Consider the following 20,028-nt stretch of genomic DNA (forward strand, 5'->3'; position numbering starts at 1 on the left):
TAATTTAATATATCAAATAAACCTAATTATTTTAATGTCTCTCTTTTTATAAGGCGAGAAAACAAATCTCTTGAAATGGTCCAAGGACCCTGTAGGTAATCTCAAAATTAGTTCAAAGTCAACAAGTCTTCATTTGGAATTTCATTTTGGGGAGGAATTTGTAAAAAATATCAAAAATTTTGGATGCTTGATTAAATAGGATTATAAGTCACTGTGAAACTATTTAGTTATACATTTTTCAAGTTTCTTTTTAAATTATTTTAATGTTTTAATTTATTATTGAGAGACAGAGAGAGACAGAGCATGAGCATGGGAGGAGCAGAGAGAGAAGGAGACACAGAATCTGAAGGAGGCTCCAGGCTCTGAGCTGTCAGCACAGAGCCCGATGTGGGGCTCAAACCCACGAACTGCGAGATCATGACCTGAGCAGAAGTCGGACGCTTAACCAACTGAGCCACCCAGGTGCCCTAGTTATACATTTAACCAAAGTGACAATAAAAGACTTTGTAGGCAAATATAGAAAGTTATATAATTGTAAAAAAAAAAAGACTTTAGCTCTTAATAGGGAAGATTCAGCTTTCTTAGGTAATCAAAGATTGGACAATGACAACATGAAGTATAAGAAATTATTTTGAGAAAACACAAATTCCTTGCTTTCTAGCCAGATTACTTAAAAGATAAAGAAAAATCTTTCACAGTCGCTTTCAGAAGCAGAGCAATACGCAAAACTACATCCTTTTAGCAATGAACAAAAGGTTCATAAGTATACTATAAGAGCTTATTTTAAAAATCCTTATAATAGCAAGTCAATTTTAGCCAACTTGACTACACAAGTAAAATTATCTCTTCCCAAATTTCTATACCATTTTGTTTTTTATTTCCCTTTTTCCCATTCTGAAATCACTAGCTTTACTTTAGGACAAGATTATTTTCATTTCTCTTAAAAAATTTATCTCCATACCTCATGCCTTGCTTACCCAAAAACACATCCTGCTTTCTTTGATAACAAAGATATTTCCCTTATTATTTCTAGTAGTTTTAATTACACATATTACTTGGAATTCTTAATCCTTAGAAACCTGAATTTCTAGGGAAAATTAAGAAGTAAGCAATTGTGAACTAAAAAATAACCACTGTGATCTGTTACAGCAGCATTCTTTAGATCGGCAACTTGATGAATACATTTCATAATGTCCAGAAACCTACATTTCCTCATAGTACAATTTTTCAACGTGGCACAAGACATGTTTTCTAACAGGTCCAAATACCTTTAGTTCCTCTGTAATAAAAGGTCAAAAGTAAGTAAACTGAGACTTGTTTAGCAATTGAATTTCAGTATTTCATCTTAATTTGAAATGACAAATTCAATGATATAATTATATCTTATAACTTAGCAAAATTCTAAGAGTGGAAGTTACCAAAGATGTAGGAAATGTTGTTGTTTTTAAGTTTATTTATTTTTGAGAGAGAGAGGAGAGAGTGCAAGTTGGGGAGGAGCAAAGAGAGAGGGAGACCGAAGATCCCAAGCTGACTCCACGCTGCCAGCACAGAGCTGGATGTGGGGCTCGAACTCATGAACTGTGAGATCATGACCTGAGCTGAAATCAAGAGATGGACGCTTAACTGACTGAGCCACCCAGGCACCCCTCATGGATGCTTTTCATAATGAGAATAGAAGAAAGAATCTCATAGTAAGTGGGATGGGGCTTCTCCCAGGACCCACAGGGGACCCTCAACCCATGTGTGTGTGTGGCTCCAGCTTTGTCAAGGGCACACTCCACTTGTTTCTTTCTGTTGCTCTTCCTCATGCAGAGGACCTGGCCCTCGGGGAATCAGGTCATTCCAAGCTGCTCACTGTCCTCCCCAGAGGCACTTCCTACATTTCATCTCTCCAGGTTTTCCCCTTCTTCCTCCTTGTCCTTCTTTTCCTTAATGACAAGCATCGTTAAAGGTCATATTTTCCTTATAAGAGTTCAAACACAATACAACTAAAATCCTTTTGACAGCTTGCCTCCCTGCCCCCACTCATCCCAATCTCCACATTAGAAATAACCCTCATTTTTCAAGTGGGAGGATACCTGTCCTGACCTTTTTCTAGATGTTTATATACCTTGATGAACATAAAGAAATAGAAAGTCTTATTTTATTGATGTTTTACATAAATGGAATCATGTGCATATATTATTCTGCAATTTGACTCTTCCCCTTAATAATGATATTGGCAACTTCCTAATTTTAACTGAAATATATGTATGAAGAATGCACTAATCATAAGTGTACAGCTTGCTGAGTTTTTGCTCAGTGAACACATTTGTGTAACTGGTACCCAGAGTTCCCCTTGTTCCCCTTCTAGTGGCTACCCTTCCTCTATAACCTGACTTTGAACTCTGTAGACTAGTGGTGCCAGATTTTAAATTTATAGAAAATAGAATCATACAGTATGTACTTTTAAAAAAATATATCTATTTGTGTGTGTGAGAGAGAGAAAAACAGAGTGTAAGCAGGAGAGGGGCAGAGAGACAGGGGGACACAGAATCAGAAGCAGGCTTCAGGCTCTGAGCTGTCAGTACAGAGCCTGACACGGGCTCAAACCCATGAACCGAGTGTGAGATGGTGACCTGAGCTGAAGCCAGATGCTTAACCGACAGAGCCGTTCAGGCGCCCCTACTCTTTTTTTTTAAGTTTATTTACTTATTTTGAGAGAGAGTGAGTGCAAGTGGGGGAAGGGCAGAGAGAGCGGGAAGAGAGAGAATCCCAAGTAGGCTCCATGCTGTCAATGCAGAGTCCTATTCAGGGCTCAGACTCACAAACTGAGAGATCATGACCAGAGCTGAAATCAAAAGTTGGACCCTTAACTGACTGAGCCACCAGGCACCCCAAGTATATACTCTTTTGGATCCAGTTTCTTCATGCATCATGATATTTGTGACAATCACCCATGCTGTTGTATATAATTATAGTTTGTTCAATTTTTATTGCTGAATGGCATTCCATTCTATAAATATACTATATTATACTTATTCATTTACTGTTGATGGCTATTTGGGTAGTTTCCAGCTCACTCCTTTTTATTAAAAATATTTTTTAAGGGGCTCCTAGGTGGCTCAGTTGGTTAAGCATCCAACTTCGGCTCAGGTCACGATCTCACAGTTTGAGTTGGAGCCCAGGTCCAGCTCTGTGCTGACAGTTCAGAGCCTGGAAACTGTTTTAGATTTTGTGTCTCCCTCCCTCTCTCTCTGCCCCTTCTCTGCTCATACTCTGTCTCTGTTTCAAAAATAAATAAAACATTAAAAAGATTTTTTAAATATTTTTAAAGATTTTATTTATTTATTTATAGAATTTAAAAAATATTTGTCTTTGAGAAAGGACAAGCAGGGGAGGAGCAGAGAGAGGGGGAAAGAGGATCTGAAGCAGGCTCTGTGCTGACAGGCTGACAGCAGTGAGCCTGATAGGGGGCTCGAACCCAGTGAACCATGATGTGGGGCTCAAACCCATGAACCATGAGATCAGGACCTGAGCCAAAGTTGATGCTCAACTGAGCCACCCAGGTGCCTCTAAAGATTTTATTTTTAAGTAATCTTTATGCCAAATTTGGGGCTCAAACTCACAACCCCAAGATCAAGAGTCACACGCTCTACTGGCTGAGCCACCAAGGCACCTCTCTAGCTCATTCTTCTTAAATGGCTGCACCGTAGGCCATAGAATGGGCATACCATTCCCCAGTGATATGTTTGGATAATTTCTAATTCCCCAGTTATTCCCAACAAAGCTGTGGTGAACATCTTGGCTCATGCTTCCTTGTGCACATCCTTGAGTTCGCATCCTTGAGGGAGGCTCCTGAAAAGTGGGTCTTCAGGGGGCACACTGATAGTGGCCTGGGCTGTACCAGGGCTTCTCCAAGTGAGCAGGGTCTGGGTGGTGAGTGTGGAGGGGATCACTGCTACCCGCCTTCCCCCTCAGGAGGAAGAAAGGCTCTGTGGAGGCTGGGTCTCTGATCCCTCACCTCGAAGTCCTTATGGGAGGAATTCCTCCATAGAGAAGAGAAAGGCGTTTCATGCAGGTATAATATATATATATATATATATATATATATTACTATATATTTTTTAATAGATGAGGAAGTACAGCTGGTGAAAATCTTAAGTTCACATAGTTGGTCAGCAGGTTGGGCAGGGAACACAATCGGAACCCATATCACTCAGCCCTAGCCCAGGCTAGTTCTCTTATACCACTTAGCTTTGATGGAGCTCCAGGGCTGGGTTGAAGGAAGTGTCCACACATAGGTGAGCCTGGGCTTTGTCCAAAGTTCAGGTGTTCAGTTATTTTTAATGTTTATATTTATTTTTGAGACAGAGAGCATGAGTGGGGAGGGGCAGAGAGACAGGGAGACATAGAATCTGAAGCAGGCTCCAGGCTCTGAGCTGCCAGGGCAGACAGAGCCTGATGCAGGGCTCGAACTGATGCAGGGCTCAACCACAAGATCATGACCTGAGCTGAAGTCAGATGCTCAACAAACTGAGCCCCCCAGGTGCCCCCCAAAATTCAAGTTTTAAGTGCAGAGCATGATGGCAGAGAACAGCTGGCTCAGCCAGACTGGGAGGGGGATAGAAGGAGACTGGGAAAGGTGGAGGTCCAAAGCTGGGGGTGAGGTGGTGATAACACTGTTGCACCAGCCTCTTCGGGCTCTGCTCCCATCTCTTGGGTGGGTATCCTTTATTGGGTTAGGAGTGGGCATGAGGAGGGTACCTAGAGCCCAGCCTGACCATCTCAGGACTTAGCTACCACAGCCTCTGAGATCCTGACTCCACTCTCCTTTTGCTCTCTGCCTCCTTCTCTCTCTCCAAGCAAGCACTGGGCCAAGGATATTGGAACCAGCATCCAGATGCACCAGTTCTACAGCTTGCTCTCAGGCGCTCCTGCTGGGCTTCTCAGTTATGCCTGAGGCAATGGGAGTTGGGTTCACACTCACTTGCTGCTGAGAGTGCCTACCAGGGCAGAAATTTCCCAAGAAAGTCATAGCTAATGAGAGGGAAATCAATGCTTCAAACAAACATACATCTTTCTGGCCCCAAAATCTGAGGTCCTGGAGGCGGGGGGGGGGGTAGCTCCTCTCATTGTTGATAATAACAGCTCAGTTATGGGCCAGCCACACCCCAAGTTCTTTATCTGCTTTGACTTCTTTATCAGACCTCATCCTTTATCAGCCGCCTGAGGTCGGTACTTTCTAAGGCAATTTTACAAAGAGGGAAATGAAGGCACAGAGAGGTTGGGTAGCTACTTGCTCCCCCCCCCCCCAAAAAAACCCCACAGTAAGTGGCAGTGCGAGGACCTGAACTGGCTTCAGCATCCATGCCCTTAACCACTTTATGGCACGGTCTTTATCAGAACCCACTTCCCCAGAGTCCATCCACCTGTCCTGCCTCCTCTGGGGAGTAGCGGATCCCCTCTTCTCTTCTCTCCTCTCCTCTCCTCTCCTCTCCTCTCCTTTCTTTTCCTTTACTTTTCTTAGTTTAATTCCAACTAGTTAACATGGAGTGTGGTGTGGTATCTGATGGATAACCTTGAATGCCTGGCTAGAGGGCTAAACTTTGGGACCCCGCGGTCCTGGGCTGGGGATGTGGCATGTTGTTCCACTCTTAGCACTGTGCTCCTGGCAAACATTAAGAGTCAACTAGAGGGGCACCTGGATGGTTCAGTCTATAGAGCATGTGACTCTTGATCTTGGAGTTGTGAGTTTGAGTCCCACATTGGTGATGAAATTGCTTAAAAATAAAATCTTAAAAAACAATAAATTTAAAAAAGTCAATTAGAATTACTTGTAATAACCAAAAAGTAGAAACAACTCAAATGTCCATCAATTGATATGTGGGTAAACAAAACGTGGTATAACCATAGGACGGAATGTTATTTAGCTATAGAAAGAAATGAAGTACTGGGGCGCCTGGGGGGCTCAGTCAGTTGAGCGCCTGACTTTGGCTCAGGTCATGATCTCACGGTTAGTGGGATCGAGCCCCGCATCGGACTCTGTGCTGACAACTCGGAGCCTGGAGCCTGCTTTGGATGTTGTGTCTCCCTCCCTCTCTGCCCCTCCCCTACTCATGCTCTGTCTCTCAAAAACTGAATAAACATTTAAAAAAAAGAAAAGAAATGAAGTACTGATACCACATCATGGATAAGCCTTGAAAACATTATGTTAAGCGAAAGAAACCGAATTGTTTACATGAAATGTTTAGAATAGTAAAATCCATAGGGACATAGAGTAAATTGGTTGCCTAGGGCTGAGGGTACAGCTTGGGGTGAAATGGGGAGTGACTGCTAACGGAGTTTCTTCTAGGAATAATGAAAATGTTTTAAAATTGACTGTGGGGGGGATATTTGGGTGGCTCAGTTGGTTGAGCATCCAACTTCGGCTCAAGTCATGATCTCACAGTGAGTTTGAGATCTCTCTGCGGGCTCTCTGCTGTCAGTGAGGAACCCGCTTCAGATCCTCTGTCTCCCTCTCTCTCTGCCCCTCCCTTGCTTGCACTTTTTCTCTCAAACAAAAACAAAAACATTAAAATAATAAAAATAAATAAAATTGTGGTGATGGCTGCACCACTCTGTGAATGTAGTAAAAAATCACGATAATGATTTATACTTTAAATGGGAGAACTCTGTGGAATGTTGATTATATCTTACTAAAGCTCTTACCAAAAAAAAAAAAAAAAAAGTTGATTTGGGAGCAGCTGCTTGCTTTTAGTCCCTACAGCCACAGGCAGTGGGTGTGAGTTACAGGTGCCTGCTGCCCTGCCTGCAGGAGAGAGGGGAGGACTGTGGTCATGAGCCAGTCCTGACTTCAGTGACTTCCCCTTGGGGAGGAGTTTCCATGGTAAGGGGGCTGGAAGGGAAGGCTGAAAGAGGAAGGCTCATCAGGGGTCTGTCTTCTCTCCCACTCTTGCCCTGTCCCCAGCCACCTGGAACAGAAGTGTTGGAGCTGCGTGGGGTTTATGGATCACTGACAAGGGAAGAGGCTAGGAATGGAGAATGGCCCAGGGTGAGGTCACTCGGCAAGCAAGAGGGGCTTGAGGTCTCATCTTGAGGATGAGCTGGAGGTCTCATCTTCCTAATTGGTGGCAAATGTGGGGATGGGTCCCTGGCCCAGGGTGGGAATTCCTGCACAGGACAGGGTGTGATTGCCCACAGCTGCCTTGGCCTGTCCCAGGAGGACACATGCTTCGTGCGATTTGACACTTCCTGCCTCCCCTCCCCCTTGCAGCCACCACTCGGGGAAGACAGATGGGCCCTGGGAGTGGACATCTAGGCGATGTCTGGGTCTCCCCTTTATGGCTGGACAGAGCCTCCACCTCCCTGGACACCATGCCCCAGGACCCTCTTGTGAAGCACTCCAGGAAACAAAGCCATATTTGCTAGAAATTACCCATCACTACCTCATGCTGTATAGTTTTTTTTTAAACAAAATTTTTTAATGTTTTTTTTTCTTTTTAAGAGAGAAAGACAGCGCAAGCAGGGGAGGGTAAGAGAGAGGGAGGGAGATACAGAATCTGAAGCAGGCTCCAGGCTCTGAGCTAGCTGTCAGCACAGAGCCTGATGCAGGGCTCAAACCCACGAACCGTGAGATCATGACCTGAGCCAGAAGTCGGACGCTTAACCGACTGAGCCACCCAGGTACCCCATTTTTTTTGACAGATGTTTTCTGAACCTAGCTCAGGATCTGCTCTCTGCTGGACCCCTTTGAGGGCAGAGCCCAGTGCTGGGTCCTGAGAGGGGACTCAAAGAAGAAATGGGTCCTGTCCCTTGGGGAACCTGTGGGCTGAAGGGAATACAGAGTCTTGTCCTCTGTCTGTGGGACAAACTCGTTAATTTGCAAAGCCATTGGCCTGGGGGGAAGTAGAGCCTCACTGCAAGGAGGCTGGACAGAGGGATGACTTGGGGAGTTCCAGGCTGACGGGGCAGCTCAGGCCTTCATGACTATTCAGGAAACCAGCCTGAGACTAAATGTAAGGTTGGTGGGCCGCCTCCCAACCTGGCATTGGGTGTGGGCTGCATTGTAGAGGATGCCGACTAGGGGTGACATTGGGACAGACCTCCTGGGGAGGCTGACTCTGAAAATGTGACAGAGCCCTAGGGCAGTGGGTGGTGGTGTTGGCAAAGGGCATGGCTCCCAAATTTGCATGTGTGCATGTATCTGTTGGGGAACAGTTGTAGTAGAGTCATTGTAGAGCAAGAAGACTTGACAATGACCTCACTCACAAAAATGCCCTGGGAGCACAGGACTTGACAGTAAACATGCACTTTTGTACTCACTGTCACATGTGTCTCCATACAGGCATTGCAGGGCATGTAATCCCATCCTAGATTCGGCCATTGAGGCCCAGGAAAACAAAGCAACTTGCTCAAAGTCACACAGCTAGGAAATGAAGCCAGGTCTCCTGACAACACAGTCCAGGTGAGAGAAAGGTGCACAGTAGGAATTGTGGAGTCGGGGCTGCTATAAAGGCCCTGACGTGAAGCCCTGCTTGACCAAGAGGCCAGTGGGGCAATAGCTGGACTATGAAAATAGGTTGCACAGAAGCCTATTTCTCCTTCCCTTTCCCAAGGTTGAGTGTGCAACCAGCAGCATTCGTCCAGGCCGCCACCTTCCGAGGTGCCCTACCCAAGCCTCCAAGAGTCCTATGGGCCAACTGGAGCCAAGAGCCACCCCAGGCCTTGCAGCCTCATGGGACTTATGTTTGCCTCATGGCCTCTGGACCCCTCCATCACTTTGGTTAATCACTTCTCCCAGCTATGCGTTCTTCACCCCAGCCCCTAGAATGGGCCACCCCAGCCTGGTGTCTCAACCAGAGCACTGGACAGGGATTCATTTGGGGCCAATTCAGAGGAGACTTCCTGGAGGAAGCAAAGAGGAGCAAAGAGGAGGAGGTTGCCGTGTCCGGTTGGAGGTCAGGGAAGTCTTCACAAGGTGGAAGAGTGTGCCAAGCAGAGGGACTGGGTGCAGAGGTAGAGAAAGAGAAGGAGGCTCAGGGGGCTCTGAGAAGTTGGAGTCTATATGGCTTCCTGGAGCCTGGGGTGTGCAGGGCTGCCAGTGAGGGCGATCGGGAGCAACAAGACTCCAGGCTCTGATGCCAGCCTGGGAGGTGTGTGGTCTCCTGAAGGCAGGGGTATGACATGGCCAAATTGGTGGTTTGAAAGATTCTCTGGAACAATTGGTGTGGATGGGAGACTGTGGTCAGGGGAGAGCCAGGAACCTAGAGAAAGTGGAATCTGGAGATTATGATCACACTTCAGAGGAGAGAAGATGATGGTAGCAACCAGGACAGGGGTTGGGGTGGGGGATCAGAAGGGAGTGTTCCCAGGAAGAAGGAGCAGGTGGGGCACTCCCCAAGCTTTTATCTCAGGGTTCATGCAGTGGCACCAAGCAAAACAGCAGACCAGGTGGTCCAATGGGGACAACCCAGGGATATTCATGGGAGTCTTGAATTCAGAGATACAGACCAGGTCTGTGATAACTGGTGTCCTGAGGGGGGATGTCCCAGGGAGGTGTGAGGACTGGGAAGATACAACAGATACAACTCGGCAAGCCTTCATCTTAAGAGGAGCATTCTTGGAGGAGACTGAGAAGGAGCACCAGGGAGATGGGAGGGAAACCAGGGTGGCATCAAGGGACAATGTAGCAGGTGTCACAGGTAAAGCCAAGGCTTGAGAGTGACCACCACATCCAGTGAGGGCTGGCCAGCCTGTAGTGGCCTTGAGTGTGAGAGTGAAGAAGTGGGTCAGTGAAGGAATGACCTTTCCTCAGGTTCAGTTGGTGAGGATCCAGGGCAATGGGCCACATCTGGTGGTGGCTGAGGCTATTTTTAGACTGAGAAACACAGTGGAAAAGAACCCAGGAAAGGGAGACAGACAGAGCTGAGCTCCTGAGCTGGTTGAGGGCTGGGTCCAGAGGACAGGATGTTGTGGCCTTGAAGGTCTCCCTTAGGACTGACTAGGTGGGCCACCTCACACTGGTCAGTGTGAAATTAACAACTCAGGAAACATCAGATGTTGGTGAGGATGCAGAGAAAGGGGAACCCTCTTATACTGTTTGTGGGAATGCAAACTGATGCAGCCACTCTGGAAAAGTGTGGAGGTTCCTCAAAAAATTAAAGATTGAATTACCCTACGACTCAGTACTAACACTACTAGGAATTTATCTGAGGGATATAGGAGTGCTGATTCGAAGGGACACATGCACCACAATGTTTATAGCAGTGCTACCAATAATAGCCAAATTATGGAAAGAATCCAAATGTCCATCAACTGATGAGTAGATAAAGAAGATGTGGTATGTATACACACACACACACACACACACACACACAATGCAATACAATTTGGCAATGAAAAAGAATGAGGGGCGCCTGGGTGGCTCAGTTGGTTAAGCATCCGACTTCGGCTCAGGTCATGATCTCACGGTTCCTGGGTTTGAACCCCACGTTGGGCTCTGTGCTGACAGCTCAGAGCCTGGAGCCTGCTTCTGATTCTGTGCCTCCTTCTCTTTCTGCCCCTCCCTCACTCATGCTCTGTCTCTCTCTCTCTCTCAAAAATAAACTATATTTTTAAAAAGTTAAAAAAAAAAGAATGAAATCTTGTCCTTTGCAACATGGATAGATCTGGAGGGTATTATACTAAGTGAAATAAGTCAGTCAGAGAAAGACAGATATCATGTTTTCACTCACATGTGGAAGTTGAGAAACTTAACAGAAGACCATGGGGGAAGGGAAAGGACTGACTGGGTGGGTCAAGCTCTAGATAAGGGGTGGTTACTATTATTCACTCATCAACCATTCGCTGAGTACCTACTGGGTGCTAGACAGTGTCTAGAGCTGGAGATTTAGTGGTGAATACACTATATTACCCTGATTCCTGAGAAGGCTTCTAGGGAGAAAGATGTAGGTGCCTATCTTCCTTTCTCTTCTGAAAGACTCAATTCTCTTGAGCAACCCTGGCAATGACCAGCCTCTGTAGGTCCCAGGAAAGGCCAAGACATTGTCAGGGAGATGGAGAAACTCTTTAGTTGCACATAAGGTGGAATCTGCCCACTGCCCAGCAAGCCCTGTGAGGCAACAGCAGTAGGGGTGAGGCAAGCCTCAGCCCACATCCGGGTAGGTGGCCATGGTGGGCGGGTCAGGAAGGCTCCTGGTTGGGTCTTTACATCAGGCCCAGGCTGGGCATAAAGGAGGGACCCGCAGATTGGGAGGAGGCCTATTGGGGACCATGGAGACCCAGAAGGACGGCCTCTCCCTGGGGCAATGGTCACTGTTGCTACTGCTGTTGGGCCTGGTTATCACTCCGGCCGCCTCCCAGGCCCTTAGCTACCAGGAGGCTGTGCTCCGTGCTGTGGATGGCTTCAATCAGCGGTCCTCAGAGAAGAATCTCTACCGTCTCCTTCAGCTGGAATCACAGCCCGAGGGAGTGAGTCGAGGAGGGGACGAGGGGAGGGAGGCTCTGCTCCAGCCAGGCTTCACTATACTATCCCTCCCATTGTTCAGGCTTTGTTCATGTCAGGAAGGCTACCTCACCCCTGTCCCATTAAGTGTGGTCCCACCTCTTTCAGGAAATCTTCCCAGGGCTGTGTTCCTTACTGGCATGAGTGTTTCTTGCCTTAGAATCTCTACTTCTTGCCTTGGAATCTCTACTGTGTCAGGGGCTTGGGCAGTTTAGTCGGTTAAATGTTGGACTTCAGTTCAGGTCATGATCTCACAGTTCATGGGTTCTTCCATCCAAGTACTAACCAGGCCCGACCCTGCTTAGCTTCTGAGATCAGATGAGATCGGGCACCTTCAGGGTGGTATGGCTGTAGACCAGTTCATGGGTTCGAGCCCCAAGTTGGGCTCTGTGCTGACAGCTCAGAGCCTGGAGCCTGGATTCCATGCCTTTCTCTCTCTCTCTGCCTCTCTCCCATTCACGCTCTGTCTCTCAAAAATAAATAAACATTAAAAAAATCTCTACTGTATGAGGAGGTGCCCATCACTCACATTCCCTCCCATTCAGTCTTCTGGAAGTTTCAGGGACAAGAGTGGGATTATTGGCCCTGGGATGTGACTTCCCAGCACAGGGAATGGCTCCGCTCAGCCTTGAGGTTCCAGTGGCAATGTATTTGTTCCCAGGAGGCCCCTGCTTTCCTTTCGCCCCCAAAGGGGAAGGTACTACTCATTAGAGCTTGCCTGAGGTCCTCTCCTGCTCTCTCAGCTTGGTGAGGACAGGATGGGTTTTGCCCTCCTCACCTCTGTACCTTAGCACAGAGCCAGTGCCAAGCACATAGCAGGGGCTGTTGTAAGGCTACCCTCTTAGCTGGGTAGCTTGGGATGGGGGCAGGGAGACAGATTAGATAAGGCAAGCATGAGCCTGAGTCTGGTCTTCCTGCTTTCTTCCCTGACCAGGATGGGGATCCAACCACCCCGAAGCCTGTGAGCTTCACAGTGAAGGAGACTGTGTGCCCTAAGACGACACGGAAGCCATTGGAGCAGTGTGATTTCAAGGACAATGGGGTGAGGTTGGAGGCACTGGCAGATGTTCCCCCAAAGAGCTGAACAAGAGGCCTCCTGGGAATATTTCCAGTCACTGGGGTGAGGCTGGGAGGTTATGGCACAGGGGTTCCAATTTGACCTGGAGCCTCCTCTTCTCAGCTGGTGAAACAGTGTGATGGGACAGTCATCCTGGACCAGGACAATGGCTACTTTGACATCAACTGTGATAAGGTGAGTGGCCCCTTCTAGGTTGCAGAGTTTGATGGGGTGGTGGTACGTAGAACATCCTATGGGCCAATTAACCACTGTCCCATCCAGAGCAGAGAAAGCTGCCCCTAGCCTGGGCTTCTCCCTCAACCTGGGCCTCATCTCCAGGACTGGCTCTGTAATCCCTTAGAACAGACTCTCAAAGTGTAGTCCTGAGAACTCGGGAATTGGTTACAAAAGCAACTCCTCAGGCCCCACTCAGACCTGCAGAATCAGATTCTGGGCCGGGGCCCAGCAATTTGCAGTTTAAGAAATCCTAAAGGGGATTCTGACTGCTGAAGAAGCTTGAGAGCCACTTATAGTAATAAGTTTTCAGCTGTGAGACCCTGGGAAGCCCCTTGCCATCTCTGGGCCTCAGTTTCCTTGTGTTTGTAGGTGTAGCAATTCAATCAACCACATACTCCAGAGGTTACAGCCAGAGGATGAACTGGGATGGCCCAAGAAGGGGGGTGTCTAGGAGGGGAAGAGGTCTTGTCCTGGGTCCAGCTCCCACAAAGAAACTGCTTCCTTCTGATGCACAGAGCCTACAAGTCAGGAAATTGGGCCAGCTGCGTGACCTCATCAAGAAAGGTGGGCAGAAGATTGGTGAGAAGATTCAGAGAATTGGCGAGAGAATCCATGACTTTTTTACAAATCTTCATCCCAGGGAAGAGGCCTAAGGTTTGCTTTGCCCTGGCTCAGGCTTCTGGACCCTGAAAAATAAATTTTTTGTGAAAGCAACTTCCTCAGGTCTTGCCTCCTCCCACATACCATGACTGAATCCTTATTTCTGGGAGGATGTGAGTGTGTGTGTGTGTGCATGCAAAACACAAAGGCACATAGGCAGAGGGAGCTATTCCACCCAGAAGGGCATGGAGTGAGGCAGGAGGTCCAGGACAAGTGTCTCCATTCCCAGGGTCCTTCCCCCATGCCTGCCACATGCTTCCCACTAGCCTCGTTGAACACCCAGTAGTGACTTTAGGAGATATACCCTGTGTGCAGTGGTAGTGTGGATGTGCAGAGCTGTTTCTGCTCCTATGAAGGTGAGAGCTGAGGGAGGTGACAGCCACTTTGTTAAGCACAGACTCAGTTCAGTCTTATGGCTGGCTGGGTTCTAAGATCAGCCTGCCGGGACAATCCCCATCAAGTTCCAATTCCCCTTCAACTTCTTAACTCTGGAAAAGTCCACCACTTCTGGCATCTCCTCTGGCATGGGAAAACATCACTGTTTCCTTAGCTGGGCAGCAGATTTAAGTTGTGGGCTTGTGTTTAGCAATCAAATGGTACCAACATATAGTACCAAAAGTAAGAATCTTGCTCAGCTGGCTGAAGAGATCTGGCTAGAAGAGACATGCAGGGTGACACACAGATCACACCTCTCATCTCTGTTGTATCGGGTGTTTCAGACACTGTCCGTGTCCTGCCCACTTGCCATTCCGTAGCTGACTAGAGGCACCTGCGGCTCTTTGCTAAGGGCAGCTCGTTAGTACTTGGGAGTTGGCATTCCAGGGAGCAGCCTCAACCAATGATTGGTGGGAGTTGGTGGAAACATATTTTGGGGCCATTGCTCTGATATGTGGTGTCACCGTTCTGATCACGTGAGGTTGCAGCACTGTTCATCTGTGGTCACCGCTCCCAGGCACATCGAGACTGGGGTCACTGCGGGAGGAGAGGTCCGCTTCTGAACTACGAACTACGCTTCCCAGCAGGCTGCTCGCTACACCGTGAAGCACTTCCTGCAGAATCCCTTCCTCCTTCTGACTCGCCAGGTAGCTCAGGAATCCTCCCTCGCGGTGCCGCCGCCGCCGCCTCGCCTTCACGTCAGCGCAGTCTCCGAAGTGGGACGCGCGGCACTGCTCCGGGGTTCGGCGGCCCAGGGTGACTCGGCCGGCCAGGCGGGGCTCTGACTGGCGAAGGGACAGGGCGAGAGGAGGATGACCACCTACCTTCTCCCGCTCTCGGACCTCAGGCACCCGGCTGATACCAGCACTATCGGATGCCGAGGCTGTCCCACAGGAAGTGCTTCCGGTGCGCGCTGTGGGCGGTGCCCAGGACATCTGCTCTGTAGCTGGGCGGGGTTTCCTTCTTCGAGTGTCCCGCACACTGTCCATGGTGCTAAAGGCCACTGCCCCAAATCTCCCAGCCTGCCTGCCTCCCTCCGCCGTGGGGCCGCCCGGAGCATCTGCGCTCTCCGCTGCAGCCACTGGCCACAAGGGAATGTGGACCACTTGTTGTGGCGAGTGCTACTGAAGCCCTACATTTTTAAATTTGTACCGAAATACTGAAGAAGTAAATATTTTCCCATCAAACACATAGTTACTTACTTATTTAATTTAAAATTTTAAATTCCAGTATAGTTAACAGTGCTGTATCAGTTTCAGGTGTACAATATAGTGATTCAGCACTTTCATACATCACCCAGTGCTCATCAGGACAAGTGCATTCCTTAATCCCCATCACCCATTCCCCACCTACCTGCCCTCTGGTAACCATTAGTTTGTTCTCTGTAATTGAATCCGTGTCTTGGTTTGTCCCTATTTTTTTCCCTTTTGCTCATTTGTTCTGTTTCTTAAATCCCACATATGAGTCAAATCATATTATATTTGTTGTTCTCTAACTGACGTATTTTGCCTGGCATTATACTATCTAGCTCCATCCATGGCATTGCAAATGGCACAATTTCATTCCTTTTATGGCTGAATCACATCCCATCCTCTCTATATACCACATCTTCTTTATCAATACATTCATCTATTGATAGACACTTTGGGTACTTTTTGGGTACTTTTTGCAAATTTGAATCAGGACCGAGACAAGATCTACACGCTCCATTTTTTTTTTAATGTCTCTTATATATGTATCAGTTCTTCCTCTCTCCTGGTTTTTCCCCACAGACCCTGGATCTGTATCCAATGCTCTTAATCTGGAATATAAATCTTTTTTATATAACATCATAAATTAATTTTTGCATGGACTATAAATTGAGGGAAAATACTTACCAGGCTTCCTAAGAGGTGTTCGCCAATATGAAAAAAAATCTCATCACCAATGACAGTGCTGATTGTAGTGTTTAAGTCACCACCTATCCGGCACACCTGTGTCTGTCACCAATAAAATATGTGCATGTTTATCATCATTAAGGCACATCTGTGTCTGTCTGCATTTGTAACTGTCATGTCCGCAATGGTCTGCCTAGAGCTGTAAGCATCTGATTGCTTTGTTAGGTTTCCTAACATAGTCCTGACAAGAAATTAATATTGAAATGCACAGAGTTTTATTATAAATTACTTTGTAAAATTCCTCTTTTTCATTTTGGGTATGTTGTTACATTATTTTTAAAATGTTTTTTGTAGAAGTATATTTTATACTTCTTATATCAAATATAAATTCATTTTCAGAATAGTAAATAAGATGTTAGAAAACACAGACTATCAAAAGGAGGCTTTGGGGACACCTGGTTGGCTCAGTCAGTGGGGCATGCAACTCTTGATCTTGGGGTTGTGATTTAGACCCCATGTTGGGTGTTAGATATTACTTAAAAATAAAATCATTATGGGCACCTGGGTGGCTCAGTCAGTTGAGCATCCGACTCTTGATTTAGGCTCAGGTCATGAGACCAGGGTTGTGGGATCAAGCACTGCGTGGGGCTCCATGCTGAGCATGAAGCCTGCCTAAGGTTCTCTTCTCTGTCTCTCTCTCTCTTTTCTTCTTCTTCCTCTTCCTCTTCCTCTTCTTCAGGTTATGTCTCCCTCTCTCTTTGCCCCTCCCCCACTCACTCTGTCTCTCTCAAAAATAAGTAAACATTAAATTTTTTTAAATAAATAAAAAGTTTAACGAATTAACTTTATTTTATTTTTTGAAATTTATTTATTTATTTGGAGAAAGAGCAAACAGAGCCTGAGTGGGGGAAAGGCAGAAAGAGAGGGAGAGAGAGAATCCCTAGCAGTCTCCACACTGTCAACACAAAGCCCAGTGTGGGACTCCTGAGTTCATGACCAGAGCCAAAATCAAGAGTCAGATACTTAACCAATTGAGCCACTCAGGCACCTCTAAAATAAAAAATCTTCTTTTAAAAAAATAAGAGGCTTTGGTTTTGACAGTGTTGACAACCTCTTATCTGTCTTCTGCCTAACGTTTTAGTTCTTTCTTAATTAACTCTGCTCTTACCACTTAATTCATTAAAAAATATTTATTAACTCTTAAACCAGTTCCAGGTTCTTGGAATATACCAAGAATATATGTCTGGGAGAAAGGTATTCCAGACATAGGAACCAGCCAGTGCAAAGTTTTGGGAGGGGACGTCAGTGCAGCTCCAGTGGAGCAAATAAAGGGTGGAGAATAGATGAGGTCAGAGAGGCCCTGGGTCGCCAGGGAATGTGGAACCTATCAGACCCCTCTGGGGAGCTTGGCTTTTACTCTAACCATTATGGACTTCCTATTTTATCTATCTATCTATCTATCTATCTATCTATCTATCTATCTATTTATGGGAGGAAATAAGTGAGCAAGGGGGAGAGACACAGAGAGAGAGACAGAGAGAATTCCAGGAGCTGGGGATGGGGGAAGAGACATGGGGCTCACCCAAAGTGGAGCTCATGGTAGTTGTTTGTTTTGTTTTGTTTTGTTTTTTTACCCAAAGTGGTGCTCATACTCACCCAATGTGGGACCTGAACTCACAAAACATGAGATCATGACCTTAGGGGAGGTTAGACACTTAACCGACTGGGCCACCCAGGTGCCCCATGCCCTGGTCTTTTTATTTGTTAAAGTGAAGAATCCTATCTATTAGGAATGTTGAACAAAGAAGGAAGAGAGAGAATTGGCTTTATTCACCCACTCCCACCCGTTTCTTCTTGATCTCAGGGCAGAGCTCTCTGGCTCCAGGGAATACTACCTTTTGGATGGATGAAGGTCCTGGTAGGACTGGGTTCAGTAGCCCCTCTGGAGCAGCATGACTTGGGCACCCCTCATTTTGTCCTGAGAGAGTCCATGCAGTGGGCTGGGTGTCTGCAAATCTCCTGATCAGGATGTGTGCATGGCAGCTTTGTGGGCTTAGACCACGCCCAGATTTAGTCCACGGGCCATCTTGGGTTAGGTTCCCCCAAGACTGCATCTGTGTCAGGGGCTTAATTCTCATTGGCTTCTTTTCTCTTCTCCAAAAGCCTAGTCAAGGCAACAAAAGTGTCATTTTTTGCTTAGAAGATTTTCTTTTTTTTTAAGGATAGATTAGTAGGATATAAACCTTTCTATGCTACGTAGTCAGAATTATCTGCGGTTTATATAAGAACACATCCTGAACCTGTTCTGTCTCTTCTTACTTGTGACTGGATAACTTACTTAACCTCCCTAAACCTGTTTCCCTATCTACGAAATGATAATAGCAGGACTAAATTTGATTTTCATAAAAAAGCACTGTATAGCAAAATGCCCATTGCAAGTGCTATTTATTATGGTGAATAATAATGGTAAATAATAACAACTCTCACAACCCAAATGTCAGGTCTATAAAACAAGGAAATGTGCTGAAAAAATTTCTGAGTTTATTGAATTGTCAGATAAAGATGTAAACCTGTAAAAAAAAAACTTTTACTGAATAGTTTGCAGAAAAAATATCTGTGATGTTTAAAGACTGAAAGGGCAGTTTTATGACATTTGTGCTAATAAAAGATAAACAGCATTCTGCATGGGATGGAATGAATCTGTGGGTCTGTACATATTTGATTAAAGCAATCCTCTTATTGATCAGGAAAGAGTCTTCAGTTAGGGTCAGTATAGGGTCTGGTCTCCTGTGATTACCAAGAATCCATGTTTTAGCATCTTCTGCTGATCAGAAATGATTGCAATTCAGTTTTGATATTTCTTAGGAAAGTACAGCCAAATGGTAAACATTTTGTATGTGCTGATTTGTGGAAAACAGAGCAGAGCAGATCTTGGACTAATTGAGGGGGTGGGAGGGCAAGAGCCAATATCACTTAAGTCTGTTTTGCCTGCCTGCTTTTTCTGCTGAACCTCCACTTCCTGGTAGAAGCTGATGCACACTAGTCCTCTAACAAATATCTGTGAATGTATGGGGAAATTCAAATGCAGTTTTCACAGATGCTCTTTAACCACTGTTCCATATTGTCTTCTGCATTGGAGAACATCCAGACCGAGTGAATCCTACATCAACTGTTCTTTCTTCCCATAGGAAAAGTCACAAAAGACATTCGCATATAGAACAAAAGAGTGTTCTCTCTTGTTGGAAACAAATAGTTGTAGCTATTTGTATCAGTGTAACTGGTTATGGCCTAGAAGATAGTTTGAGTATAATTGCAGATACTTAGAGAGCAGGAGATGCCTCTGATGTTTACTTGGAGGATTCTTTGTTGGGATAATGTGTACAATAGGTTCTGCTGTGGTGTGTGTGTGTGTGTGTGTGTGTGTGTGTGTGTTCAAGTAAAAGATGTAATATGTAAAATTTTAATGCAGTGCATAATCTGAATCTAATTATGGAAAAATATCAGGAATGCTCTCAATATATTCTAGAGCATAAGAATGTTCTCTAAATATAGGGGAAAGAAACTAAAGAAACATAATAACTACTTATAATACCTGATCCTAGACTAGATCCTCTACTGCAGGGAAAATGCTATAAAGGACATTATTGTCTCAAATGACAAGATTGGAATATATATGGAAGTTGGAGACAGTTATAAAGTAAATGACAAGTCTATTGAAGTTGATAACTATATTGCAGTTATGAAAGAGAATATCCCTACTTTTTTAAAATTAAAAGCATTTAATGTTTATTTATTTTTGAGAGAGAGAGAGAGACAGAGCACGAGTGGGAAAAGGGCAGGGAGAGAAGGAAACACAGAATCAGAAGCAGGCTCCAGGATCTGAGCTGTCACCAGAGCCCCACACAGGGCTCGAACCCATGAGCCATGAGAGCATGCCCTGAGCTGAAGTTGGATGCTTAACCGACTAAGCCAGCCAGACACCCCGAGAGTATTCCTACTTTTATGAGGTCCACACCCAAGTATTTAGGGGTGGAGAGCCATGATGTACACAGTATCGGCTCAAATAGTTCAGAGAAAACATACATACATATGCATGTATGCACACACATATACAAATGTTAACAATAGGTAATTGGGTAGATGGTGCATAGATATTTTCTTCGTATTGTTCTTAATCTTCAACTATTCTGTACATTTGAAATTGTATCCAGATAAAAGGTTTAGAGAAGTTGGATGGAAATGCAGGTCCTGTAAAGCACATCTTGGGGAGACAGACA

General features: G+C 45.9%; 1 protein-coding gene across 1 annotated transcript; it reads left to right on the forward strand.

Moving 5' to 3' along the window:
- The first annotated feature begins 11,200 nt into the window (after positions 1–11,200).
- CAMP (cathelicidin antimicrobial peptide) lies at positions 11,201–13,494 on the forward strand. Its single transcript, XM_029918581.1, has 4 exons — positions 11,201–11,451; positions 12,420–12,527; positions 12,666–12,737; positions 13,295–13,494. Exons 1-4 carry the CDS (start codon positions 11,254–11,256, stop codon positions 13,430–13,432), a joined length of 516 nt encoding a protein of 171 aa, XP_029774441.1. The 5' UTR covers positions 11,201–11,253; the 3' UTR covers positions 13,433–13,494.
- Positions 13,495–20,028: the final 6,534 nt, after the last annotated feature.

This window comes from Suricata suricatta, chromosome 12 (assembly GCF_006229205.1).
Source record: "Suricata suricatta isolate VVHF042 chromosome 12, meerkat_22Aug2017_6uvM2_HiC, whole genome shotgun sequence".
Classification (NCBI taxonomy): domain Eukaryota; kingdom Metazoa; phylum Chordata; class Mammalia; order Carnivora; family Herpestidae; genus Suricata; species Suricata suricatta.